At 50.6% G+C, this 21,152-nt stretch overlaps 1 protein-coding gene across 1 annotated transcript; it reads left to right on the plus strand.

The window, feature by feature from the left end:
- Window positions 1-1,852: 1,852 nt before the first annotated feature.
- Window positions 1,853-20,970, plus strand: MIS18BP1 (MIS18 binding protein 1). The gene is made up of 16 exons (XM_065840027.2): window positions 1,853-2,429; window positions 4,022-4,147; window positions 5,179-5,687; window positions 7,183-7,259; window positions 7,522-7,652; window positions 9,167-9,257; window positions 9,627-9,790; window positions 10,236-10,402; window positions 10,892-11,000; window positions 12,189-13,056; window positions 13,973-14,166; window positions 16,854-16,996; window positions 18,963-19,108; window positions 19,692-19,776; window positions 20,237-20,294; window positions 20,504-20,970. The coding sequence occupies exons 1-16, from the start codon at window positions 1,922-1,924 to the stop codon at window positions 20,596-20,598; spliced, it is 3,471 nt and encodes a 1,156-aa protein (XP_065696099.1). The 5' UTR covers window positions 1,853-1,921; the 3' UTR covers window positions 20,599-20,970.
- Window positions 20,971-21,152: the final 182 nt, after the last annotated feature.

Genomic DNA, 21,152 nt, shown 5'->3' on the forward strand with positions numbered 1-21,152 from the left:
AGGTGTCTGGTGGTATGTACTTTGTTAACGAAGTTTACAATAAATATGGGCATCTGCAGCTACCCGAACCACACCTCCAGCTCTCACAAACCTCTCCTGGACTGCAAAGAAGGAACCACAACTCCCTCAACTTTCTGTGGATCCTACTTGTTTTCTCCTGAAAGGAAGACACACGATGGCTTCTGCAAGGAACCGGAGCAAAACGAATCTTCTTAGACAAAAGCCAATCTGATAAGTATCAAAGTAACTATAGTAGCAATAAGATATCACTAGGGATACAGAATAAATTGTGGGTTGATCAGATTATATTTTGTTTGCTTTATAAGAGGAGCGGAACCATTGCAATACACACGATTAAAAACTGATATTATTACGGTGTATTAAAGACTGCCGTGCTGCTTTAGGCTTGCTGTGCTGTGCTAGCCAGGCTGCAATCACGCCAGCTGCACGGACAATTAAACACAAACCACAATCACACATGTAACACGTAAAATATAAACCCAGCGGACACCCAACGAGCCCGTCCAGCCCGCAGAGCTCCCTCCTGGGCACAAACACCTCCCGAAACGCCTGTGTCCACACCCCGCTGCGGAACAGGCAGCACCCGCCCGGGCGGATTCCATCTCTGCAGCAGCTACTCTTGTTCTGTTATAACTGGGGGAGCAGCTCTGAAGGACCTGAAACCCTCACCAGGGGGCTCCAAACCCATTCTTGCAAAATGTGCTTCTCACTCAGCTCTTTTCTTTCCCGCCCCGCTCTGTCTTTCAGAGGCAGAGCAGCCTCTGACTCCGAGCACCGGCAGCTGCCCACCTGCGGCTCTCCTCCGCCTTAGAAATTCTGGGTAGCTGCAAGCACAGGGTCACTGTCTGCTACACAATCTGGGCCGCTAATTAGCACATGCATTTGCTGTAAGAAGGCCAAAGACTTTCATTAAAAAAAAAAAAAAAGGCTGCAAAACACCAAATAGAACCCCAAAATATGTGGCGTAACTACGTATTTGTTTTCTAACGTAGCTGTTATTTGTTAGCAGGCACCTGGTCAACAGCAGCAAACACGAGGTCATTTCTCACACAGCGCTCCATTTCCGAGCCCCGGGCTGCTCCAGCCGCAGGCACACCCGATCCCGTGAGATAATTAATCACTGTGCTGGCTCGCCTGACTCCGTTAGTTAATCACCGTGCTTGCCCGCCGGCCGGCAGAGCCGGGCTGCTGCGGGTCCGTTCCGCGGATCACACAGGTATTTCCCTCCTGAAATACCATCACTTGGTGTTTCTCCTAGGACAGACAGCAGTTCGCCCGCTTTCAGAGCTGTAATTGCAGCCCCATTTACACCACAGCTACGGACTGGAGGTACCGCTGTCTTTTGAACACCGACGGGGGATTCCCGCTGTGCCGAACGCTCCGAGCTCCGGTGCGCACACGGCGCTCTGCTCTGCCTCTGCGGAGCAGGAGCCCGGCGGCCCCCGGGCTCGGACCGCTCCGGGAGCCCCTCAGCGCCCCGCTCCGTGCCACCCCGTCCCCTCCGACGCCGGCGGGGCGGCGTTCGGGTAACGCTCGCACACAGCCGGGCTAAGGGAGACAAAGCTCCCGCAGAGCCCCACGCCCGGGTCACCCTCCGCTCAGCCCGGCTGCGGCCGCCGCAGCGCCGGGAAAGCGGCTCCCGGGATCCCAGCTCCGCTAACGGCCACGCGCGCAGCTGGGCGGACCGAACCACCTCCGCGGGGGGGCGGCGCTGTCCCACCTCCTTTACCGTGGCTCCGCAACTTCCGCTCGGCAGCGTTTCCCCCCGCGCTGGTGCTGGCGGCCCGGGCGGGCAGTGACGCCACGGGCCCTGGCGGCCAATCCGGGCGCGGCGGCCCAACTCAAATCTTAGCGGCGCGGGGGCGCCGCCTGAGGGGCGGGCGGCCCGGGCTGTGGCGGGATGAGCGGGACCCTGGCCCGGCGGGAGGAGCTGCCGTGCCGCTCCGTGTCCCTCAGCAGCGTCGCCGCCGACACGCTGACCCCGCTGAAGGAGCTGCTGAGATGCCCGGGCGCCCCGCAGGCCGGCCCAGAGCCGGAGGGCCGCAGGCAGAGCGGCGCTGGGGGAGCGGCGGGAGATGCCCGGCAGCCCGCGCTGCCGGCGGGCGGTGGGGCCGGGCGGGAGCGGCTGGATGCCGGAGTCCTCCGGGCCTACCTGAGCCCCGGCGGAGAGCGGCGGCTGAAGCGCCGGGCCGGGGAGCCCCCCGCGCACGAGTCCCCGGCCAAGGTCTTCCAGCGGCTCAAGGCCAAGGCCGCGCAGCGGCGGCGGGAGCGCGGACAGCACGGCGCCTGCAGCGCCGACTCCATCCTGACGCCCGCGGTCGCCCAGCGGGCCCCGCGACGGCCCCGGCCCGGGGCGCAGGGCGGGCAGGACCCGCGGGCCCCCGAGGGGCCGGTCCGGCCTAGGCAAGGTGCGTGCCGTTGTCTTCCCCGCGGCCTCTCCCGTGTGTAGCGTTCGGCTCGCAGTGGCTTCCTCTGCATTTCGCTTGTGGTTCTTTCAGGGTCAGTGGAAAGCAGCCAGTGTGTGTTCATAGCTTAAAAAAGTTACTGGTATAGGTGTTATTTTTCCCACACATGGCTGGGATTACTTCATTTGATGTTTCCGTGGGGGAGGTTAAATGCTGAAATGTGTGTGTACCATAGTTGATTTCCCTTCGCCTTTATTTGCCTCAGAAGTTTCCCTCCCATGGTATTTTCTCCCTTTCTTGTGCAGTCTGGCTTTAACTCTTCCCTCTGTTCTTTTTTGAATGGGATTGGGTGTTTGCAACATTTTGAAAAATAGAATTACACTGTATAAGTTAAAAAAAAAAATCAAACCAATAACTGCTCCCTGCAGTCAATATAGAGAGGAGAAAGGTTCATGGAAGAATAGTTTGGGGTTTGAAATCCCTCGGGTGTGTTTCCTGGGGACCCACAGCGCATCCTCTTGTGCCCGGTTGCCGTGGTGCTGTTGTTGTCATGCTGTGAACAGACCCCCTGGCATATTGGCTGGTTCATCAGAAAGGTTCTGCTTTGCTGCTACGTGTATTCCCGTTTGAAATCCGGTACCCAGGAATCTCCTGTACCAAACTTCTGTCATCCCGTTTTGGGTGGGGAATTGTGTGAGTTCATTTTAAGACAGAACTGCAGAGGACTGGGCTAACTGCTCAGCCTGTCTTATCCGGGCCCTGGCACAGGCAGCCGTGTGCAGCCTTCACTGGGGGTTATCGAGTTGCTCTCAACAGAACTTGCAGTTACGGAGCTGGCAGTGCCCTCCTTTTATGGTTAGATGTGAAAAAATCTTCTTGCTGTGACACAAAGCCACTTGTTACTCTTAGTACTTCTGTCGGAGACACTTAAAATGAGATTAAACCATTATTATGGTGACTGGAAAAAAGGAAAACATCGTACCCTATATTTAATAAAGAGGAGCAAGGAGGACCCCGGGAATTACAGACCCGTCAGCCTCACCTCTGTGCCTGGGCAGGTCACGGGACAGATCCATCCTGTGCGGATGGACACTGTGACAAGTGGCATCCCTCGGGTCCACACTGGGACCAGTACTGGTTAATATCTTCATCAACGGCACAGATCGCGGGCACCCTCAGCAAGTGTGCGGGTGACACACCTGAGGGACAGGATCCATCCAGAGGGACCTGGACAAGCCCCAGAGGTGGGTCCCTGAGGTTCAACAGGGCCAAGTGCAAGGTCCTGCACCTGGATCAGGGCAACCCTGATCCAGGCACCTCCAAACTCCGGTTGATTCTGCAGGCTGGGTGACACCAAACATGCACACACACCTGAGGGTGTTGCTCCCATGCAGCTCAGGTGACAGCTCACCCCCGGTGGAAAGGGGAAGGTTGTATTGCACATCCGTCTTGGGAAAGACAAGAAAAAGCCTTGTACAATGGAATTCAGTATGTTATGCAGCGTGTGCTTTGCTTTCTCTGCTCCCTACATGAAGATGCTTTTCTCCCCCACCTTTAAAGATTTGTGTGTTTGTTTTTGTGTTGTTATTTTCCAGAATTACTTCACACTCAGGTTCTTAAGGAGCAAACCAGAAAAGCACTGGTCACAGACCCGATTTTAATGGAATCCCCTCAGAAGTTCTTCTTGCGTGTAAAGCGGAAACTGCAGCAGCGACAAAAAGGTACTTGGTATTGCTCTTAAAAACGCTTCCTTGACTCCAGGGTCTCTGCTCTTGTATCAGATCTCCAGCCTGCTTTGGCAGAGCATCACTTTTCTTTCTTTGCTGTCTGCGTGTGGTGGAAAATGGAGCAAGAAACCTGCAAATGTGCCTTTGCAAAGCCAGAGGCGGCATTAGACTCGATTTAGCTCTGGTTTAGGGCCGCGGGCTCTGCCCTTGACGCTTACCATCCTCAGCCTGTTGGGCACGCGGTCTCTGCCATCGAAAGCTGCCTGCTCGTGAGCTCCCGAGCCGGCCCAGAGCTCCTCAGACTCGGTGCAACGCTTTGCCATTTGAATGTGGAACTTGGAAAAATCCTAAACCCCTTATTTGCTACTCTTTGTTTTTTCTTTAGCTTTTAATACCTAAAGAGGAAAGGTTTTGTTCTGTGAGAAATTCTCTATTATTTGGGTTTTTTTCATATAGTTATTTGATAGCAACCCCGTCTATGCATGTGTCTTGTAATTCAGTTTTGCAAATGCAGATGGAGAAAATTACACATGCCAAAATCCGCAGTGTTCAGCTTCAAAACTGAACTTAGTTTACCTGAAAACTCAACCCCCAGTGCTTGTAGCTCCTGGCGTAGCAGCCGCATGGCCAGAAGCCCCGGTCCTGAAGGCTGGAAGGGTGGGAATTGGATGTGATGTTTGTTTTTGTGAAAAAGTTGTTGTTGTTCTGCAAGGAGGGTTCGTTAGAGAAAAGACAGGAAGACTGGTAGAGATGTGCTATTAATGGATATGGTGTGTGCTAGCTTGGCTTGGGGGAAACGTGGGATAAGACCTTAAGAGCAGGAGCGTCGATCCGGTGGTGAGGAAACACTAGTCCGAACAAACCCAAAGAGCGGCTCGCTGTTAACGTTAACAGTTGCGATAGGTTGTGCTGCTAATCAGCATAATCTCCTCTGATTAAAAATGGAGCAACTTCATCACTGTATTTTTATTAATTCTCTAATATCACTGTCTACTTTGCCGTTACTTTTTGTTCTTATTGCGCAGATCCAACGCCTTCAGACCCAGTCAAGCAGAACATTCCTCCTTCCGCAGCCGCAGAAAAGCCGTTTGTCACGTCTGCTGTTGCTGAGCAGCTCAGGAAGGATCCTATAGAGCATGTGGCTGCTAATAAGGATGAGCAGGATAATTTCCTTATAGAATCAGTGGATGCTGATGATGAGATGTCTCAAAACACAGTGACTGATTTTGCGACTTTAAACTCTCCCCATTTTAAAAATGGGAATTGGTTAGAAGAAGGGCGGGGACATGGAGAAGCAAAACGTGCTGAACCTCGTCAAGACAGAAGAGAGTTGCGGCCAAGTAATAAGGAAGCTGCTCGTGGAGTAGAAAAGACACTGGAGACTAATTCTGCAAAGGCCTCTCAGTGCTCGTGTGCCACTGCGCCCTCTGCTTCCGAAGCCCACGTTCCGAGGAAGGAAAAGCCGACAAGAGGCTGCAAGGTGCCTGTGGATGAGCCTCGCACAGAGCCCGCTGCTGGGAGAGCAGACAAAGAGGTGGGAGAGCTTCATGCTTTAGGGCATTGACGCGTTCCTGTGGGCTGCTGCAGCTCTGAGTTGCGATTTCTTTCTTCTTTTCTTGTCAAAAGTAGCAAGCACTCAGAAGAGACCAAACCATTATATGATTAGATTGTACTGGTAAATGCTTTCTCATCAAAAGGATTTTTTTTCCCCGTCTCTTTAATGTGTTAATTGCCCCGCATTGGTGTGATGGTCATGAACCAAGCCGGTGGCCAGTCCAGCTCCTGGTCAGCACAAAGCCGAGGACAGATCTTTCCTAGTGGTAGCCTGGGCACGGTTCTAAACTGAACTGCATCTGTACAGCCCACCGTGAGAGAAGGTCTGGGCTTTCCTACAGAATATCCAAGCTTCTGCTGGATTAAGTGGGCCGAGAATCCTTTCCTAAGAGAGCGCTCCGCAGATGTTTCCGGTAGGGTGCATGTTGGCAGTGTTGCAGCTCCCTCACCGCGTCTCTGGGCGGGCAGAGGTTCTGAAGCTGCTGGAAGCGCCTTCCCGGGGCTGCGTTCCCTCTGTTCCCTGGGGAAATCTGTGGGGCTGCAGTCCTCTGCAAGTTAAACAAGTTAATTATTTAGTTCCTGTTAAGCAAGTTAATTGCTTTCTTCTGCCTCACCGTTGTGAAGTGTGTTTGATATGTTTTCCTGTATTAAAAAATTAAAAAGTTACCTTTCTGCTGAGCTTTTATTTAGATAAGGAGCAGATATCCATTAATATTAAAGATTTATAGCTGAGAAGATGATGCTGCAGGACTTGTTATTGGGCAGCACAGGTCTGGTACCAGCCCTCAGGTTAAATCCTCCGTGGTCAAAAGGCAAACGTCATTACAGCGAGGAGCTGGAGTTTAGTACCTAAAGTTGTGGGGAGAAATAGCCACAGTTTCAGATGTTAAAAGATTGTTTTCTGATCAGCTTTTTTTTTTTTAAACAAAGTAATGTTTCATACAGAGCTTTCCAAACTGCAGCTCAAGTGCAACTGGCTTCCTGGCACTTCAATGCAAAGTGAAGGTACCGCAGCCTTGGGAGTGTTGGTACTTCGCAGTATCAGACACGGCCATTTCAATACTGAATTTTAACAGTAATGTAGCCAATAAATACATTTGATTTTTCATGGGTAGCTTTTTTCTGAGCAGGAAGGGAGGACAGATGACAAAGCGTAGGAGTGTGGCACAGGGTTGGTATTTTTGTGAGGAGCTTTTTGGATAGAGGCCTCAGCCGATTGCTTTGGCTTCTGAAAGTCACCATTAAATTACTCAAAGGTTTCTATCATTTAAATCCCTGTCTTCTCTTGTGCGTCAGACTGCAGCTCGATTATGCTTCAGTGTTTGTGTGTATAAGGGTTGATTTCAGTTTTTCTGGTGTGGACAATGGTACCTAAATATCTGGAGTCATAAAGGAGTGAATTTTTATTTTGCTTGCTGATGTTGCATAGCTTAGTCTCATTGAAAAATGACTCTCTTTTTTGTTCTTGGTAACAGAAAGCTGTCTGCCTGACGAGTTGGAGAATTAAAGTGATGGACGGTAACACTGCAATATGTGTTGAAGGAAAGCGCAAGTACGTTCACACGTGGGTGGGTGTTGATTGTCTGAGCGAGAGGCTCCACGGGCTCTCCCGCCCAGGGGCTGCGGCTCTGGGCTCGGGCTCTTGCCACATCTCCCTAACTGTTGGAAGCTGAGAAAAGACAACCTGGTGCATCCTGCCAGTGTCTGTCATTCATAAAACATGTAACGCTGCCAGTCTCATATAGAATATCAGTATTCCAGCTCTTTCATGAGAACAATGTTTTAATTCTGTTCCTCTTGTTATCTTCTCTTAGAGATAGGAAAAACATGACTTGGCACAGTAATGCAGTTGTAGAACGCATAAGTTACAACCAAGTGAAAACCATATCCGGCAATGTCTACTTGCTGCAGGGCAGGATGGATTCAGCTTCGATGCGGAAGGAGGGTAAGAAGATGATTCTTAATGTAGCACTACAGACCGAGGAGGGCTGTAGATTAATGACCGAACACACCGCTGAGAGGAACGGTTTGTCTCCTCCTGCCAATTGGGCTCGGTGGGGTTTGAGCGACTCCAGATCACGTTAATCGTAGCTGGCGTTGGTAGGGAGCTGTGCTCAGAGGGCTTTCCCAATGGACCTGGCCAACAAACACATTATTGTAAAGAAACATGTTGTTTTTTTTAATTAAGATTGACCCTATGTAATTTTGGTCAATCTTCTGGCATTTAAATAACGCTAAGACATTAAAATAAGGATTGTTTATACACTATTGAGATGACTCTGGTGTTCGCATTCTGTGTCTTACTATTCAGTAATGAACGACCGGCCCTGCAAGGGCACATGGAGTTTCTGTTTGGAGACAGACTGGTTATTGTGTCAATGCTTTAGAATTCAGTATACTGATCCATCTTTAGGGTCTAAGTGGTACGTTATACCCAATCCAGCAAAACCTCCTGCTTCAGGTTGTTTTGAAGCTTGTGGAATATTAAAGGAACTTTAATTTACACACAAAGCTAAAGGAAGGTCAGGCTTTATTCTGTCTTTCTTGCATCCTGTCATGTTCACGAGTAAATGAGCTGCCTCGTTAGTGCTCACGGGCAGGTCTAGGAAGGTGCAGATCACCTGTGGCATGGATGGAATAGCACTTGCCTTAATACAGGTGCACGTTGTGCATGATCCCGCTCTTTAAATGAGCAGATACGCACTTTCTGCTCTTCAGGTCCAGCACGAGGCACCCAAAGATGTGTCTGCGGCTCTGTTTTTTTCTCCTCCTTTGCAGTACTGGGCTGTACTCTGAGAAATTCCTGGCTTAGCTGCTCTCTGGCTTGAAATGGTTTTTATTAGTTCCTCTGGTACATACTTGTTTGTATTTTACTGTTCTGAGGAGGAAAAGTGATGGTCAGACTTGTGAGCAGAGCGGCTCAAGTACTGCAGAGGTTTCTGAAGCCCGAGAGTTAATGATCAGTTCCTCTGATCTTCAGGCTTGGCACTGCGGCAAAACCTCCTCCTCTGCTCACCCTCGCTCCCAACGTCCCCAACACACAAAACCATTGTGGGATTGGTGTGGAAAATGCCCTGAACAGATTCAATACTGATACATGAATCACAGGGGAAACTGAAGACAAGCACAACTCTTGGTTTGCAGGGTTGTTTCCTAATTTTAGAGACAAGATGAGGGTCGTTCTGTTGTATCTGTACTACCTCGGGAACTTCCCAGGTTTATAGTATTGTTGCTGGATACTCTGACTTAGCTGTAATGAACAGCTCTTGTGTGCACGACTCCTCTCACAAGAACATTCCTCTCCCGGGCTGGGGAAGCCCATCTCCCTCTAGTGTTGAAGGTGTAGTGAGCTTCGGAGGTGCTTACAAACCCCTCCCTCGTCCCGCTGGATGGTATTTCTACCCTTTCTGATTAAACACGTTGCTCAGCTACTGCTAATGCTGCCTCTGTTTCAAACAGGATTTCCCTACCGTTTCACCAAAAAATTTTTATTTGGGTTTTCCAAGAAGTGGAAGGAATACGTTGAGGAGCTACTTGAGGAGAGGAGAAGGTAATTTCTTTGGAGATTCTGTTGCATTGTGGTTTTCTTTCAAGTAGTTATTGAGATTTTGCTTTTTAAGAGCACTGTGCTAGGGGAATACAAAAGACCGTCGATGTGTACGTGAAGACTACGTGCCAGGCTAACAGTGTCACTGCTTTGGAAGACCACCCTTTCATGTTCTTCAATATACTGGTTTGATGTTGTTCTGGTGTGTTTTACGCCACCTCAAACACAAGTGAAGGGCTTGGTGGCCGTGGTGGCTCCGTGTGTGCGAGCGCAGGGACACTGCGCGCTGGGGACGTGGCTGAGTCAATGTGTTGTTAAGGGACAACTGCTCCTGCTGTTTCTTATTTCCTTCCTTAAACTCCAAATCATTAGGAAAGAACAGAAACGGAATATTAGTGAGGATGAAAATGAAGACACGGACTCGGAGGTGGGTACGGATGTGTTGAAACATGCAGAAGATTTAGCAAGAGGAGCAAAGAAAGCTGAGATCGGGAACACCACCTATGAAGTGCTGCCAAAGTACGATGAGAATGCTTGTGAGTATTTAATAACCCTTTTCTTTGCAAAAAGGGCTGGGTTCTTGAAAGCTGTTTTCCCCAGGAGATTTATTTTATGGCATCTCCATGGTTTTGCCACAGTTAAGGCCCAGGGAGTGAAAACAGCTAGAGATGGATGGATCATGGAAGAAAGGGTCATAAAGTGATAACCCAATGATGCATCTTTGTTTCTTTGCCCTATAATACAATCCTGCCTTTCCTAGGGTCACAAGTAGCTTTGGGGTTTAACTTTGACTTCTTTTGAGCTTGAACACTTTGAAAAGCACAACAAAACACTGTAGTAAGCTTTGTATGTCCCATGCAGTGGGCGCAGATGAGCTGGATTAAATGCAGTGCTGCTCCTGTGCTTGTGAAGCCTGCAAAGCGGAATTTCCAATACGCTGTTTGGAAGAAATCTTGTTTGGTTGTGTTTTTTCTCTTGTAGATATGACACCGAACCACAAGTTCGTGTCGAGCGACCCAGACAGAGTTTACACGCGTAGCGGCCGCCTTGTTAAACCACCATTAAATTTCTGGTGTGGGCAACGTGAGCTCGTGGATCAGCAACTAAACGTTACTATAGAGAGAGGAGGAGTAGATTATTTAAGCATGGTAAGATTATTTTCCATGTTGTTACTCAAATGTATCTTAAATACAATGAATAAACCTGGTATCCAACAGGAAGAGTCCAGCTCTGATAAGGACCTGAAGAAGCAGGAAATCTTGAAAACATTATTAAAACGTTATTAAAACATTTTAAAACAAAAACCCAGATAGTCTTAATCTCTGTATGACCAGATAATCATTGTTGTCTGTAAAATGGAGATATTGGGGAATTACTTCTGGAAAAAATATGGGTATTTTTGAAAGATAAATACGTAGAGATTTTTCAATTGTGGTTTAGAATATTGAACTCTAAAGGGAATGCGGCCAAGTAGCTTTGGTTGCGTGTGTTTGTGTGAACGCCTGTGTCCAGCACAGCTCATTCAGTGCATACGATGGAAGTGACTTGGGAATCTCCCAATGCTGAAAACGTTTGGCTGTTTCAGGGCTTGATGTGTAACCTTGCAGAGGTTTACATCAAATTGTTCTGTTTTGAAGATGTTTAGTAGCGAAAGATCCCAAAAAATGACGGGCTCCAACTCCAAGAAGAAAGCAAGCAAGCACGTAATGAGGGCGACAGAGGAAAGACCAAAAAGCCAAAGTAAAGGTAAAAAAATTGTGGGTTTTTTTCAAGTTATTGACAAGAATCGGTGGGATTATGAGCTGGGTGCCAGAGCAGGATGGTGACATCCTCTTAATGCAAAGAAACTGTTTAAATCTTTAAATGGTCGATTGCTTCTTCTATGAAGACTTATCAGAGTAGCATCGATGCCTGGTTTCCTAGTTCTACAGCTCCAGATACAAACGAGGCTTGTAAATCACTTCTTTATTTACACATCGGGAACACGCAGATTTCTGGGCAGCAATTGAAATGAAAGGGTTCTGATTGTTGGCAGCCCCTGCTCCTGCGGATCTCGGAGCCTGCTGTGTTCACCGGGCCGGTGAGCTGCGGCTCTGCCTGTACGCTGGATGAATTACAGTACACTAAGTGCCTATGTGGGCAAAAAAGTGTATTAACAGAGTTTTAAAACCTTGACTTTTAAAAAGATTTGGGGAATGACAGAGCCCTGAAAACAATGTAAATATAAAACAGAAGTTTCTCTTCTAAAGCAACTGTAATGTTTCCTGCAGAAGAGCCCTTTGTAGCACAAGCAGAGCTTTTGGGATGCTGGTGTTTGCTCAACCTCAGCCGCAGCATTTCAACAACGTTTTATGTTCACTGTTTCATTCCCTATCTGCTCAATACTTCCACGTTCCCTTCTGTAGCGCATAGGAGCATACACAAGGGCAGAAGAGCTTGACTTAATCCTTCCAAGACACACGATGGGAACAGAGGGGCAGTGGTCTCAGGAAGCTTCAGTGGGTGCTGGTTTTACTCTCTCATGTTTGGTAAAGTTATGGAGCTCCCTTGACAGCAGAAATGGGTTAGAACCACAGAGTTGGAAGGACACCCCAGGCTCACTGAGCGCAGCTCTGTGGAAACGGGCTGCACACAACCCGTGCTACCTGCACAGACGTGATGGAATGTTTCCTCACGTCACCGCTTTGTCTCTTCAGTGCCGTTTTGCCGTTTCAGAGGGACACAGTGCTTAGTTCACCTGTGTCCCCACGCGACTGTCCCCAGCGTGCCTCCCCGTGCTGCACGTTAGCCCTGTGTGTGGTTACGGGGCCGTGCCGCTCAGCTCCGCTGCCCACAGGAGCGCACGGACCGCGGGACGTGTTGCACGCAGCAGGCTGAGAACGCGGTGGATTTACCTGGCCAGGTGCGATATGACTCTGAGCTCCTCTCTTTCAGGGCGAAACAGTGAAAAAGGAGTAGGTTCCCAACGACTCAACAAGTCTGCTGGAAGCAGGGAGCCCAGGTGCTTAATTTCAGATGATGATGGAAGTGGCGGTGCAATCAGTAGTACAAAAACTAAACCGCAGCTTTCTGCTAAGCTGACTCCCTCAAGCACTGCAGTACTAAACAAACGTAGCTCTAACAGCAGAACGGGAATGACAAAGGAGAAGAGAGGAAAAGGACATGGAGACCTGACCGTGAATCAGCAGGCTTACAAGTACTCCTTGAGGTCAGCCAAGCAACGTCAGGACAAGCATTTACCAGAATTGTCAAGCGGAGATGAGGAAGAGGAATCCAGCGAAGACATCCCCCTGGCTATCAAAAGGAAAACTAAATCTTTATTTCGAAAAGAGACTCAAAACTCTCAGTCCTCCTCGAACGGTGGCAGCTCCTGGGGGGACGCCCGCAGGGTGTGGGGTGAGCAGAGCACAGCCCCGCACCACGGTGGCTCCTGCCCCGCACCACCGAGGGACAGCGCGCCCAGAGCCACCCGCGGCTCCCCTTCCCGGGAAGGGAAAACGCCTTCCAGCGAGTCCAGCGCCTCCTGTCTGCCTGAGAACGCGAGGATGACGAGGAGCAGGTTCAACCATCTAAGGTTGCTCGAGTCTGACGCAGAGCCTGAAGCCAATGAAGAGCAATCTCAAACAAAACAAAGGAATTCAAAAGTATCTGGTAAAAACCTAAATTGTCAAGTTGCTCAGAATGCCAAGTCCTCAGCAGCAGAAGCAAGAAAACCCAAGAGGGAAAGAATTCTAGGGATTTCTGCACCTTTTCCAAGGGCAACTGATGGGTGGTCTGAAAAGGAACTGCAGAAGCTCTACAGGCAAGTGGCTGCTCCGTCCTCACAGGGCAGAGGTTCCCTCGGCCGGCGGGAGGCGTAACGTACGCAGGGTTTGGAGTGTCAGATTCGGCCTCTTTCACCTTATTTTAAAGATTTCCTTTATGTTTTAGCTCCCTTTTGCAAAATAAATTTTGTTAACGAATTAGGAAAAAGACGGTAAACCAGAGGTAGCATGTTGTCTCCTCTAACAGGAAAAATGTTAACCATGACATGCTTATGTGTGTGAGTCTTGCAAAGGGAAGATTAACTGCAAACATTTTTAGTTAATGCATTGTCCAATTCCTTAAGCTACTGGGCAATATTTAATATATGTGTTAAGTAATAAAATGACCATGTTTGGATTTGTTTCTTTTAGATTAAAAAGCTGAAAAGGCACAAGCCCGTGTTTTGTGGGATGGGGGGCACCTGCTACTAATAAGGAGGGAGTTTATCTTGTGAGCTGTTAGCTTAAATCATTCCAGGGAACTTGTAGAGCACCTGGATAAGACACCAGGGACAAGACTCGCATCCGACAGCCAGAAGGGAGCTTGGAGCCAGGGGGGTCGGGCTCTGCTCCCCAGGAACAAGCGCCAGGAGCAGAGGAAACGGCCTCAAGTTGCGCCAGGGGAGGCTGAGGTTGGATCTGGGAACAATTTCTTCCCCAAAGGTCTGTGGGGCATTGAACAGGCTGCCCAGGGCAGTGCTGGAGTCACCATCCCTGGAGGGCTGGACAGACGGACATGAGGTTCTCAGGACATGGGGCAGTGCTGGGGTAGCGGTTGGACTGGATGCTCTGGAAAGTCTCTTCACCGAAGCCATGCGGTGATTCCTGGGGGCAGCCGGTCCCCGGGTGTTTCCCGTGGCACAGCAGCGCGGGTTCCCGGGTGTGACGAGCGCTGTGGCTCTGTTCTCTCGGCAGGGCCATCGCTGCGTTCCCAAAGCACAAGAAGGGCTTCTGGGTGGAGGTGGCCATGGCCGTGGGCTCCCGCTCGGCCGAGGAATGCCACCACAAGTACCTGGAAGAACAGCAGGCCAAGGGGCCCAAACCGCACGCCAAGAAACCCAAGGCTTCAGAGAAGAAAGAACAGAAAAATACCGACATCTTGGTTCTGGGTATGTTGCTGTCTTTAAATAATTTATAATGTTGTATTTATTATGTAATGGGAGATACAGACACAAAGACACATCAGGGCCCGGTAGTGAAGAGGTTATCTGCTGTAGTATAGAGTTTTGTGGCAGAGCTTGGAGTATGTCATAAATAACTGAAGTAACAAGAAAAGAAAAGGATCTCTTTAGAGTTCTCTAGTTTTTAGCACGATGGCTTAAATTGGCTTGGCCAGTGAGCAGAACGTGGCTGTTTGTGTCTGAGGAGGCTCTTGAAGCCTGGTAGGTAATGAGCTGCCTGTAGAGCTGTGGATCCAGAAAGGCTGTCGGGGTGCTCGGGTGCACCAGGGACAGCGCAGGGGACGGACAGACAGCGCAGGGGACGGACAGACAGCGCAGGGGAATGAGCAGCGCAGGGATGGATGGTCCAGCTCTGTTCCCTGGGGTCTGGCACCGGCGTACCCGTCGCTGTTTCCTCTGTCTGGAGTCAGTAATTCACGGTTACAGATGGCAAATACGCCCTGGGATGAAAGGCACAGGCTGCTGGTGCAGGTGTTTAACACGGAGCAGGTGATGATGACTCGGTGCTGAGGTGAGGACGGCCCTGAGCGCAGCTCCTCCTGCTGACGCTCACCCGTGGGAAGGTGACACTTCCCGGGTTCCACGGCTGCGGGCACAGGCTCTGGTGCTGTTTCTCGGTGGCTGAACTGTCACCAGGCTCCACTTGCTGAAAGCACCGGGATCACTGTTGTGTCCCAGCGAGGCGCTGCGGGTCCCTCGGTCACCGCGGGCAGGGACGCGCGGCTCCTGCGCGGAGCCCCCGGCCCAGCTCATCCCCGCAGCGCCCGCTGCCCTGGGCTCGCTCAGCTCCGCTTTTGCGCAGAGCGGAGAAGCAGCAGACGGAGGGGCCCAGTGCAGGACAACGCGCTTTGTTTTCCCTTCATTTGAAACGTTTGTTGTGGTTGCAGAATTTGTGTGAGGGTCTGCTGGGCATCGGTTTTGCTGTGGATTTTATTCAGCTTGGATAGCGGTGGGATTATTTTGGAGTATAATTGGAAACCATCTTGTTTTGACTATTACGGAATCACAATTCCCAGCACCCTGTGGTGCAGCCGTTCACTTCCCCACGCCCATCTCCTCTAGAGCATTCTTTCCTGTTTCATCCAGCATGTGACATTATCAGCCTCTTGTGTTCGGAAGACATGGTTGTTTTGGCTCGTTCTGCCACAGCGGCTGTAAGGAGAGCAACGTTTGGGGCCTCTGGGGTCACCTGGGGCTCTGAGCGCTGAGACAGTCTAAACTGCAGCAAAGGACTAAGTCTGGTTCTGCAAAGGCTCTTTCTGGGCAGTCAGGCAGTTCAGTGCCTTTCTTGCAGGAAGCGAGAATGATGAATCTTAGCAGAGGTTCAGAAACACTTTGTTCTTCTGAAAACTTTCTACTATGGATCAATTCTTTATTGACTGTGTAAGCAGCTATTTAGCTTTTGTCTGAAGATGAGGGTCTTGGGAAGATGTTCTAAATTTGCCCCCAAAGTGAGTTGTAAGGGAAAGCCGAGGACAGAACGGCCCTGCAGTGACAATGCCCGTTCTTTCCTTCGGACGGGTTTAGTGGTAACTGGACGCAGGTTTGTGGAGGACAGAGGCGTCCGTGCCCCGGTCCCAGCTGAGCAGCCCCAGGCCGTGGGGAGGGCGCCCGCTGGGGCTCTGCTCAGCGCAGCCTTTGCCCGGCGCTCTGCGCATCTGGACTCGTGGGATGTATCCCAGTGCCTTTTCTCTCTGAGATCCACATGTGGGTAATGCTGTTACAATGGTAATAAACCAGCTGGTGGACGGCACAATGGCCGTGCAAGGCTCTAGAGGAAGCTTCTGATTAAGATGTAGTAGACAAATTCTTTTTGAAAGCATAAATTGTTGTTGAGGGTTTAAATTGTGGGATGACAATAAAACCATGGCAGGTGTATTGTTAACCCCCTCTCCCCGCTTCCCCCGTTTGCCCCTCCCTCTCCCCCCTTCCCACTCAGCACAGGCGATCGGGAGGGAAAGAAGGACAGAGAGAAGAGAGCTGGGAAAATTCAAAATGCTTTACTAATGCTGCTGATAAAATAGAGAAAATGATACAAACTCTACCAAACCAATCTGGAAAGTCCCGGCAACTGCAGAGCCGGCAGCCGAAGTCCTGGACTGGACTCTCCAGCCAACCGGAGCTGGATTCAGTCTGGCACTGGCCTCGGTTCGCAGGGACGACTCGCAAGGTCCTCTGCTAATGTCACCATAAGGAAAACAGATGAGATCCTGGTGATTTCCCACTTTTATATGAAGTATCAGGTGAATGGGATGTTATACTCAGTTGGTCAGTTTTTGGTCACCAGTTTCTCATTGCCCCTCTCCCGAGACGTCCCTCCATCCTTATCAATGACCTCGTGTTCCATTGCTGTGTCTACCAAAACATGGATCTGGCTTTCAGGAAAATGCAGCTGATGTGAAGCTTGAGCTGACAGGCACATTCACTAAAAGAGAAACTCGTTTTTTTAACAAAACCAGGACAATCGTATAAGAACTCAAAGGGGTCACAAAGAAGCTACGAGACATTTCCACAAAGCAGAGATGAACTGTGTCCCCAGCAGTGATTGCACTTAGCAAATTTTAAAACTGTTACCTGACTGCTGTCTAGAATAATTAACATTTTGATTCATGTAGATAAGAAGGAGCCAGCTCCAATAACTGCCAAAGTGGGAACCTTAAAAAGAAAGCAGCAGATGCGCGATTTCCTGGACCACTTGCCGAAGGACAACCACGACGACATTTTCACCGCAACGCCCTTTCAAAACAGTAGAGTAAAGGTAAACCTGGGAAACCAGTCTGTCTGTGGATGTGCTGTTCTGGTTGGTGTTGGCAAGTCTGCTGGTTCAGTTCCATCGGTAAAACCTTGTGAATCGGGGGGTCCTGGGGACAGCAGGGTGAGCATGAGCCAGCACTGGGCCCTTGTGGCCAGGAAGCCAATGGTACCTGGGGTGGGTTAGAAGGGGGTGGTCAGTAGGTCAGAGAGGTTCTCCTGCCCCTCTGCTCTGCCCTGGGGAGACCACACCTGGAATCTTGTGTCCAGTTGTGGCCCCTCAGCTCCAGAAGGACAGGGAACTGCTGGAGAGAGTCCAGCGCAGCCACCAAGATGCTGAAGGGAGTGGAGCATCCCCCGTGTGAGGAAAGGCTGAGGGAGCTGGGGCTCTGGAGCTGGAGAAGAGGAGACTGAGGGGGGACTCATTCCTGGGGATCAATATGGAAAGGGGCAGTGTCAGGAGGATGGAGCCAGGCTCTTCTGGGTGACAACAGTGACAGGACAAGGGGCACTGGGTGCAAACTGGAACACAGGAGGTTCCACTTAAATTTGAGAAGAAACTTGTTCCTGGTGAGGGTGTCAGAGCCTGGCCCAGGCTGCCCAGGGAGGTTGTGGAGTCTCCTTCTCTGCAGCCATTCAAACCCGCCTGGACACCTTCCTGTGGAACCTCAGCTGGGTGTTCCTGCTCCATGGGGGGATTGCCCTGGATGAGCTTTACAGGGCCCTTCAACCCCTGACATTCTGGGATTCTGTGGTGCACCTTGGTTTTTGCTGTTACCTGACCAGGCTGGCTCTGTTAACAGCAGCACCTCGGTCTCAGCAGGGACTCCAAACTGTGCCCGTACATCTCTTGATGCAGTAGTTCTTGTGTGGGTGTTCTTGGTAGCTGCAGTGCGTTTCTCATTCTGACACTCATCCAGAAGCACGTTGTGGCTCACTGCAAAGTCAGAATTTAAGCAGCGCTATCTTCATTGCTTTCTATAAATTGCAGCATGCGATGGAGAACTCCCCATGAGTAGCGTGAGCGGATTTCCTATGAAAGGATGGAGGCATCCATGCCCCAGCCGCTGTTTTTGCAGAGGGGTTCTCCAGGAGACTCTTCTTCTGGCAGAGTCCCGCTTCAGGCAGCATTCAAAAGGGTTCTCCAAATTCATCCTGCCCAGCATGAGCTGTGCCAAAGACACTGCCCCCTGTGCAGTGTGTGGTGAGAGGTACAGCCTGCGGGTGAACCCTGTGTGTTTAGGAGCGGTGAGCGGATCCCCCTCCCCAGCCGATGCAGCCCCCTGGACCCCAGCAGACCCTTCACATCTGCGGTTTCCTGGGCTCAGCTCCACACCTGAATTCTTTGCTGTGCGAAGCAGCACAATCTTGGATTTGTTGTGTGCTTGCACCTGCTGACTTGTCCCTGTCTGCTTATGGGGAAGAGACAGTGACCAGCTGTCCCGGGCCGGGCGCAGCTCCTCCCCAGGACCTGCTCTGCTCCTCTGTCCCTCCTCTCTGAACTCTTCCAGTTCTTTGTCTTCAAAATGGAAGGACCAGAAGTTCACAGTGTGATCCTGAATCCTGAGTAGTAAGGGGCAGCTTTCAGCTCGTGGTTGTAATCAGAAATTATCTAACTGTGCAGTAGCAGCCAGAAAAGGCCAGCAAGGTGTTGGGCATCAACGGGAGGAGGATTGAGAGCAGGACGGAGGCACCATTTGGCTGCTCCGTGGCGTCCTGGCGCTCCACAGCGTGGGTGCTGGGCACACTGCCGGCTCCTGCGCCTCGTGAGGGACGCGGTGGAGTCGAAAACAACTCAAGTGAGGGAACGGAGCGGCTGCGGATGGAGGAAAAGAGTCAGGGGCTCCTGGTGAGGGGCAGGGGGCAGCAGCCGGGTTCCGGCGGCGGGAGAGGCCGTGTCCGGCTGCCACGCAGGGACAGATGCACCAGAAGCCTCTCCAGCAGTCACTGATTGCTCTGATGCGGCTTTGTAGTTGCCAATGTTCCGGGGAAACCAAGATGACGATGACGTCTTCACCCTTACGGACATCCCCATCACACCCGCCTCGTCCGTGTTCTCCCTGGCGAAGACCCCGCAGTGCGAGCACATCAGCCCCGGGATGCTGGTGCCCATCAACAGGTAGGAACTGGGGCTGGCCTCTGCTCACCTTCGCCTTTCTCCTTTGCCTCAAGGCGGGTTTTTTCTTCTGAGCAAGATCGCTCCTGGAACCGGGAGCCCAGTTCAGTTCCCGACTTAGAGCATGCGCAGGAGATCCTGTGCTCCTTGGGGGCTGTTCAGCAACAGCGCTTTCCTTTGGCAGCCTCGGAGCTCCTCAGCCAAGGCTGTTCCAGAACAGCGCCAGCGCTTTGGGCTTCCGCTCAGCAGGGGAGGCTCTGCCCGCTCTGAGTCTTAACCCACTGCTTCAGGCTTTACTGAAACCAGAATCATCTTGAAACCTGCAGAGTAAGTGGCATTTTATCTAACAGACAAGAACTGAGCTTCATCTGGGAAGGTGACACAGCTTTGTCTGACACTTAGGATGGGTTCCTGCATGTGATCTAATTACACACCTGGAGCTGCTGTTATCTTTAATTGACCAACGACTGTCTTTAATGGCCATGCTAATTTTCCCCTGGATTAGAGCTGCACATGTAACGCCTGTACCCGTACCAGCGGATTGCACAGGCGGCACGCACGCTGACGTGTGTGATTCCATCTGCAGGAACGACTACGACCGGCACGTGTTCCGCATGCAGAAGAACGCGCAGGGCAGCAGACGCACCTGGGACAACGTGAAGAAGAAGGCGGTAATGCCGGTTGCCTTGAATGTCGCCTGGTTGGGCCTTAGCGATGCAAAGTGTTCCCGAGCAATCCTGGGATCACAGGCTGTTTGGGATGGAAAACAGGAACCTTCTCCTGCTCCCCTAAACTTCTGGATTTTCTATCTATTGCTCTGGGAGAAAGTTTCTTTTTGTTAGAAAAAAGCTATTTATTGCCAGGATAAAATATATGGGTTTTTTCAGGATTTGTAACTGCTCTTGAATTCTGTGGTAACAGTAATTCTCACCTTGTATCACGGTGTCCCTGAATTGATGTGTCTGTTCCCCCAGTAGCCTGAGTTCTGAAACTCTTCTGGCTTTCCCATGAAAAGCTGAGATCCCAGCGGCAGAACGGTGCCTTGTGCGGCTGCTACACACGCACTAAACCAGGGGCACAGTTCCCGTGCTCAGGGAGCAGCTCTGAGCGCATCTCTTGTCCTTTCCCTAGGCCGGAGCTGTGATCGGGACCCCAGCTTCGCACAGAACCAAGTTCACTTTTGATCAAAGTAAGTACTTGTTCTTAGGTACTCGTTGTTTCTCCTTTGTTTCGGGCCCCTTCACTTCCACGTCACCACCGCCTTGTTTGGTGTCCACAATCTGGGCGTTTAATAACTTTTCCGCAGTCTGTTTCTCACAGGTGTCTTTGCTTTTCGGACCACCTGTGACTTATTTTCAGGCTCAGGCGCACACACTAATCCCATTTTTCTTACTGCAGAAGTGAAGGAGACGAGTGTTGTAGGGAAGCTCTTTGAGGCCAAGGCAGGAGACTCATCCAATGAAGAAAAGGACGATTCCTATTTTTCCGATTAATGAACTTTGTGGATGTTACCAGTTCAACTCTTGCACCCCTCTCCTGCGAAGCGAAGGGGTCTGGCCACCCCTCCGCCATGGTGTTGCTGTGATGTTGAGTTCGGTTTAAGCTTGACCTGCGGTGATTTTATGTGTTTTAACACCATTCCCATCCTGCTGCCTGTCCTGCAATGTTTGTCCTTTTCCATGTGTACAAAGTGGCACTTTCTTGCCCGGGCTCCTCCTTTCCCTGCCCTGTTTGTCCTGGGGGAGGCAGAAATGTACTTGGACACCAAGTACCGTCAACGTTTAATTCACTTAAGATGAAATATTGCTGTACAATAAATTTATAATGGTAGGCTGTAACTAATTAAACTCTCCTGAGAGTTTGAATTTTTACATTCTTTATGTAACTAAAAAGGACAAGCTTATTTTACTCCTGTGTGAGTTGGATTCTCTGGGGGGGGCTGGCAGCGTTCCCAAGCGATCCCTGGGTCTGGGTTATTTTCAGCCTCTGGTTTTTAACCAGGCAGGATGAGCTGACCCCAGCCACCCTCCCTGTCTGGCAGCAGTCA

This window comes from Patagioenas fasciata, chromosome 5 (genome assembly GCF_037038585.1).
Source record: "Patagioenas fasciata isolate bPatFas1 chromosome 5, bPatFas1.hap1, whole genome shotgun sequence".
In the NCBI taxonomy this organism is placed as follows: domain Eukaryota; kingdom Metazoa; phylum Chordata; class Aves; order Columbiformes; family Columbidae; genus Patagioenas; species Patagioenas fasciata.

Excerpts from the sequence above, each read along its gene's own strand:
- MIS18BP1 (XM_065840027.2), top strand. The coding sequence starts at position 1,922 with ATGAGCGGGACCCTGGCCCGGCGGGAGGAGCTGCCGTGCCGCTCCGTG. Across the intron at positions 4,148-5,178 it reads ACTGCAGCAGCGACAAAAAG|ATCCAACGCCTTCAGACCCA; the intron begins GTACTTGGTATT and ends CTTATTGCGCAG. Across the intron at positions 9,791-10,235 it reads AAAGTACGATGAGAATGCTT|ATATGACACCGAACCACAAG; the intron begins GTGAGTATTTAA and ends TTTCTCTTGTAG.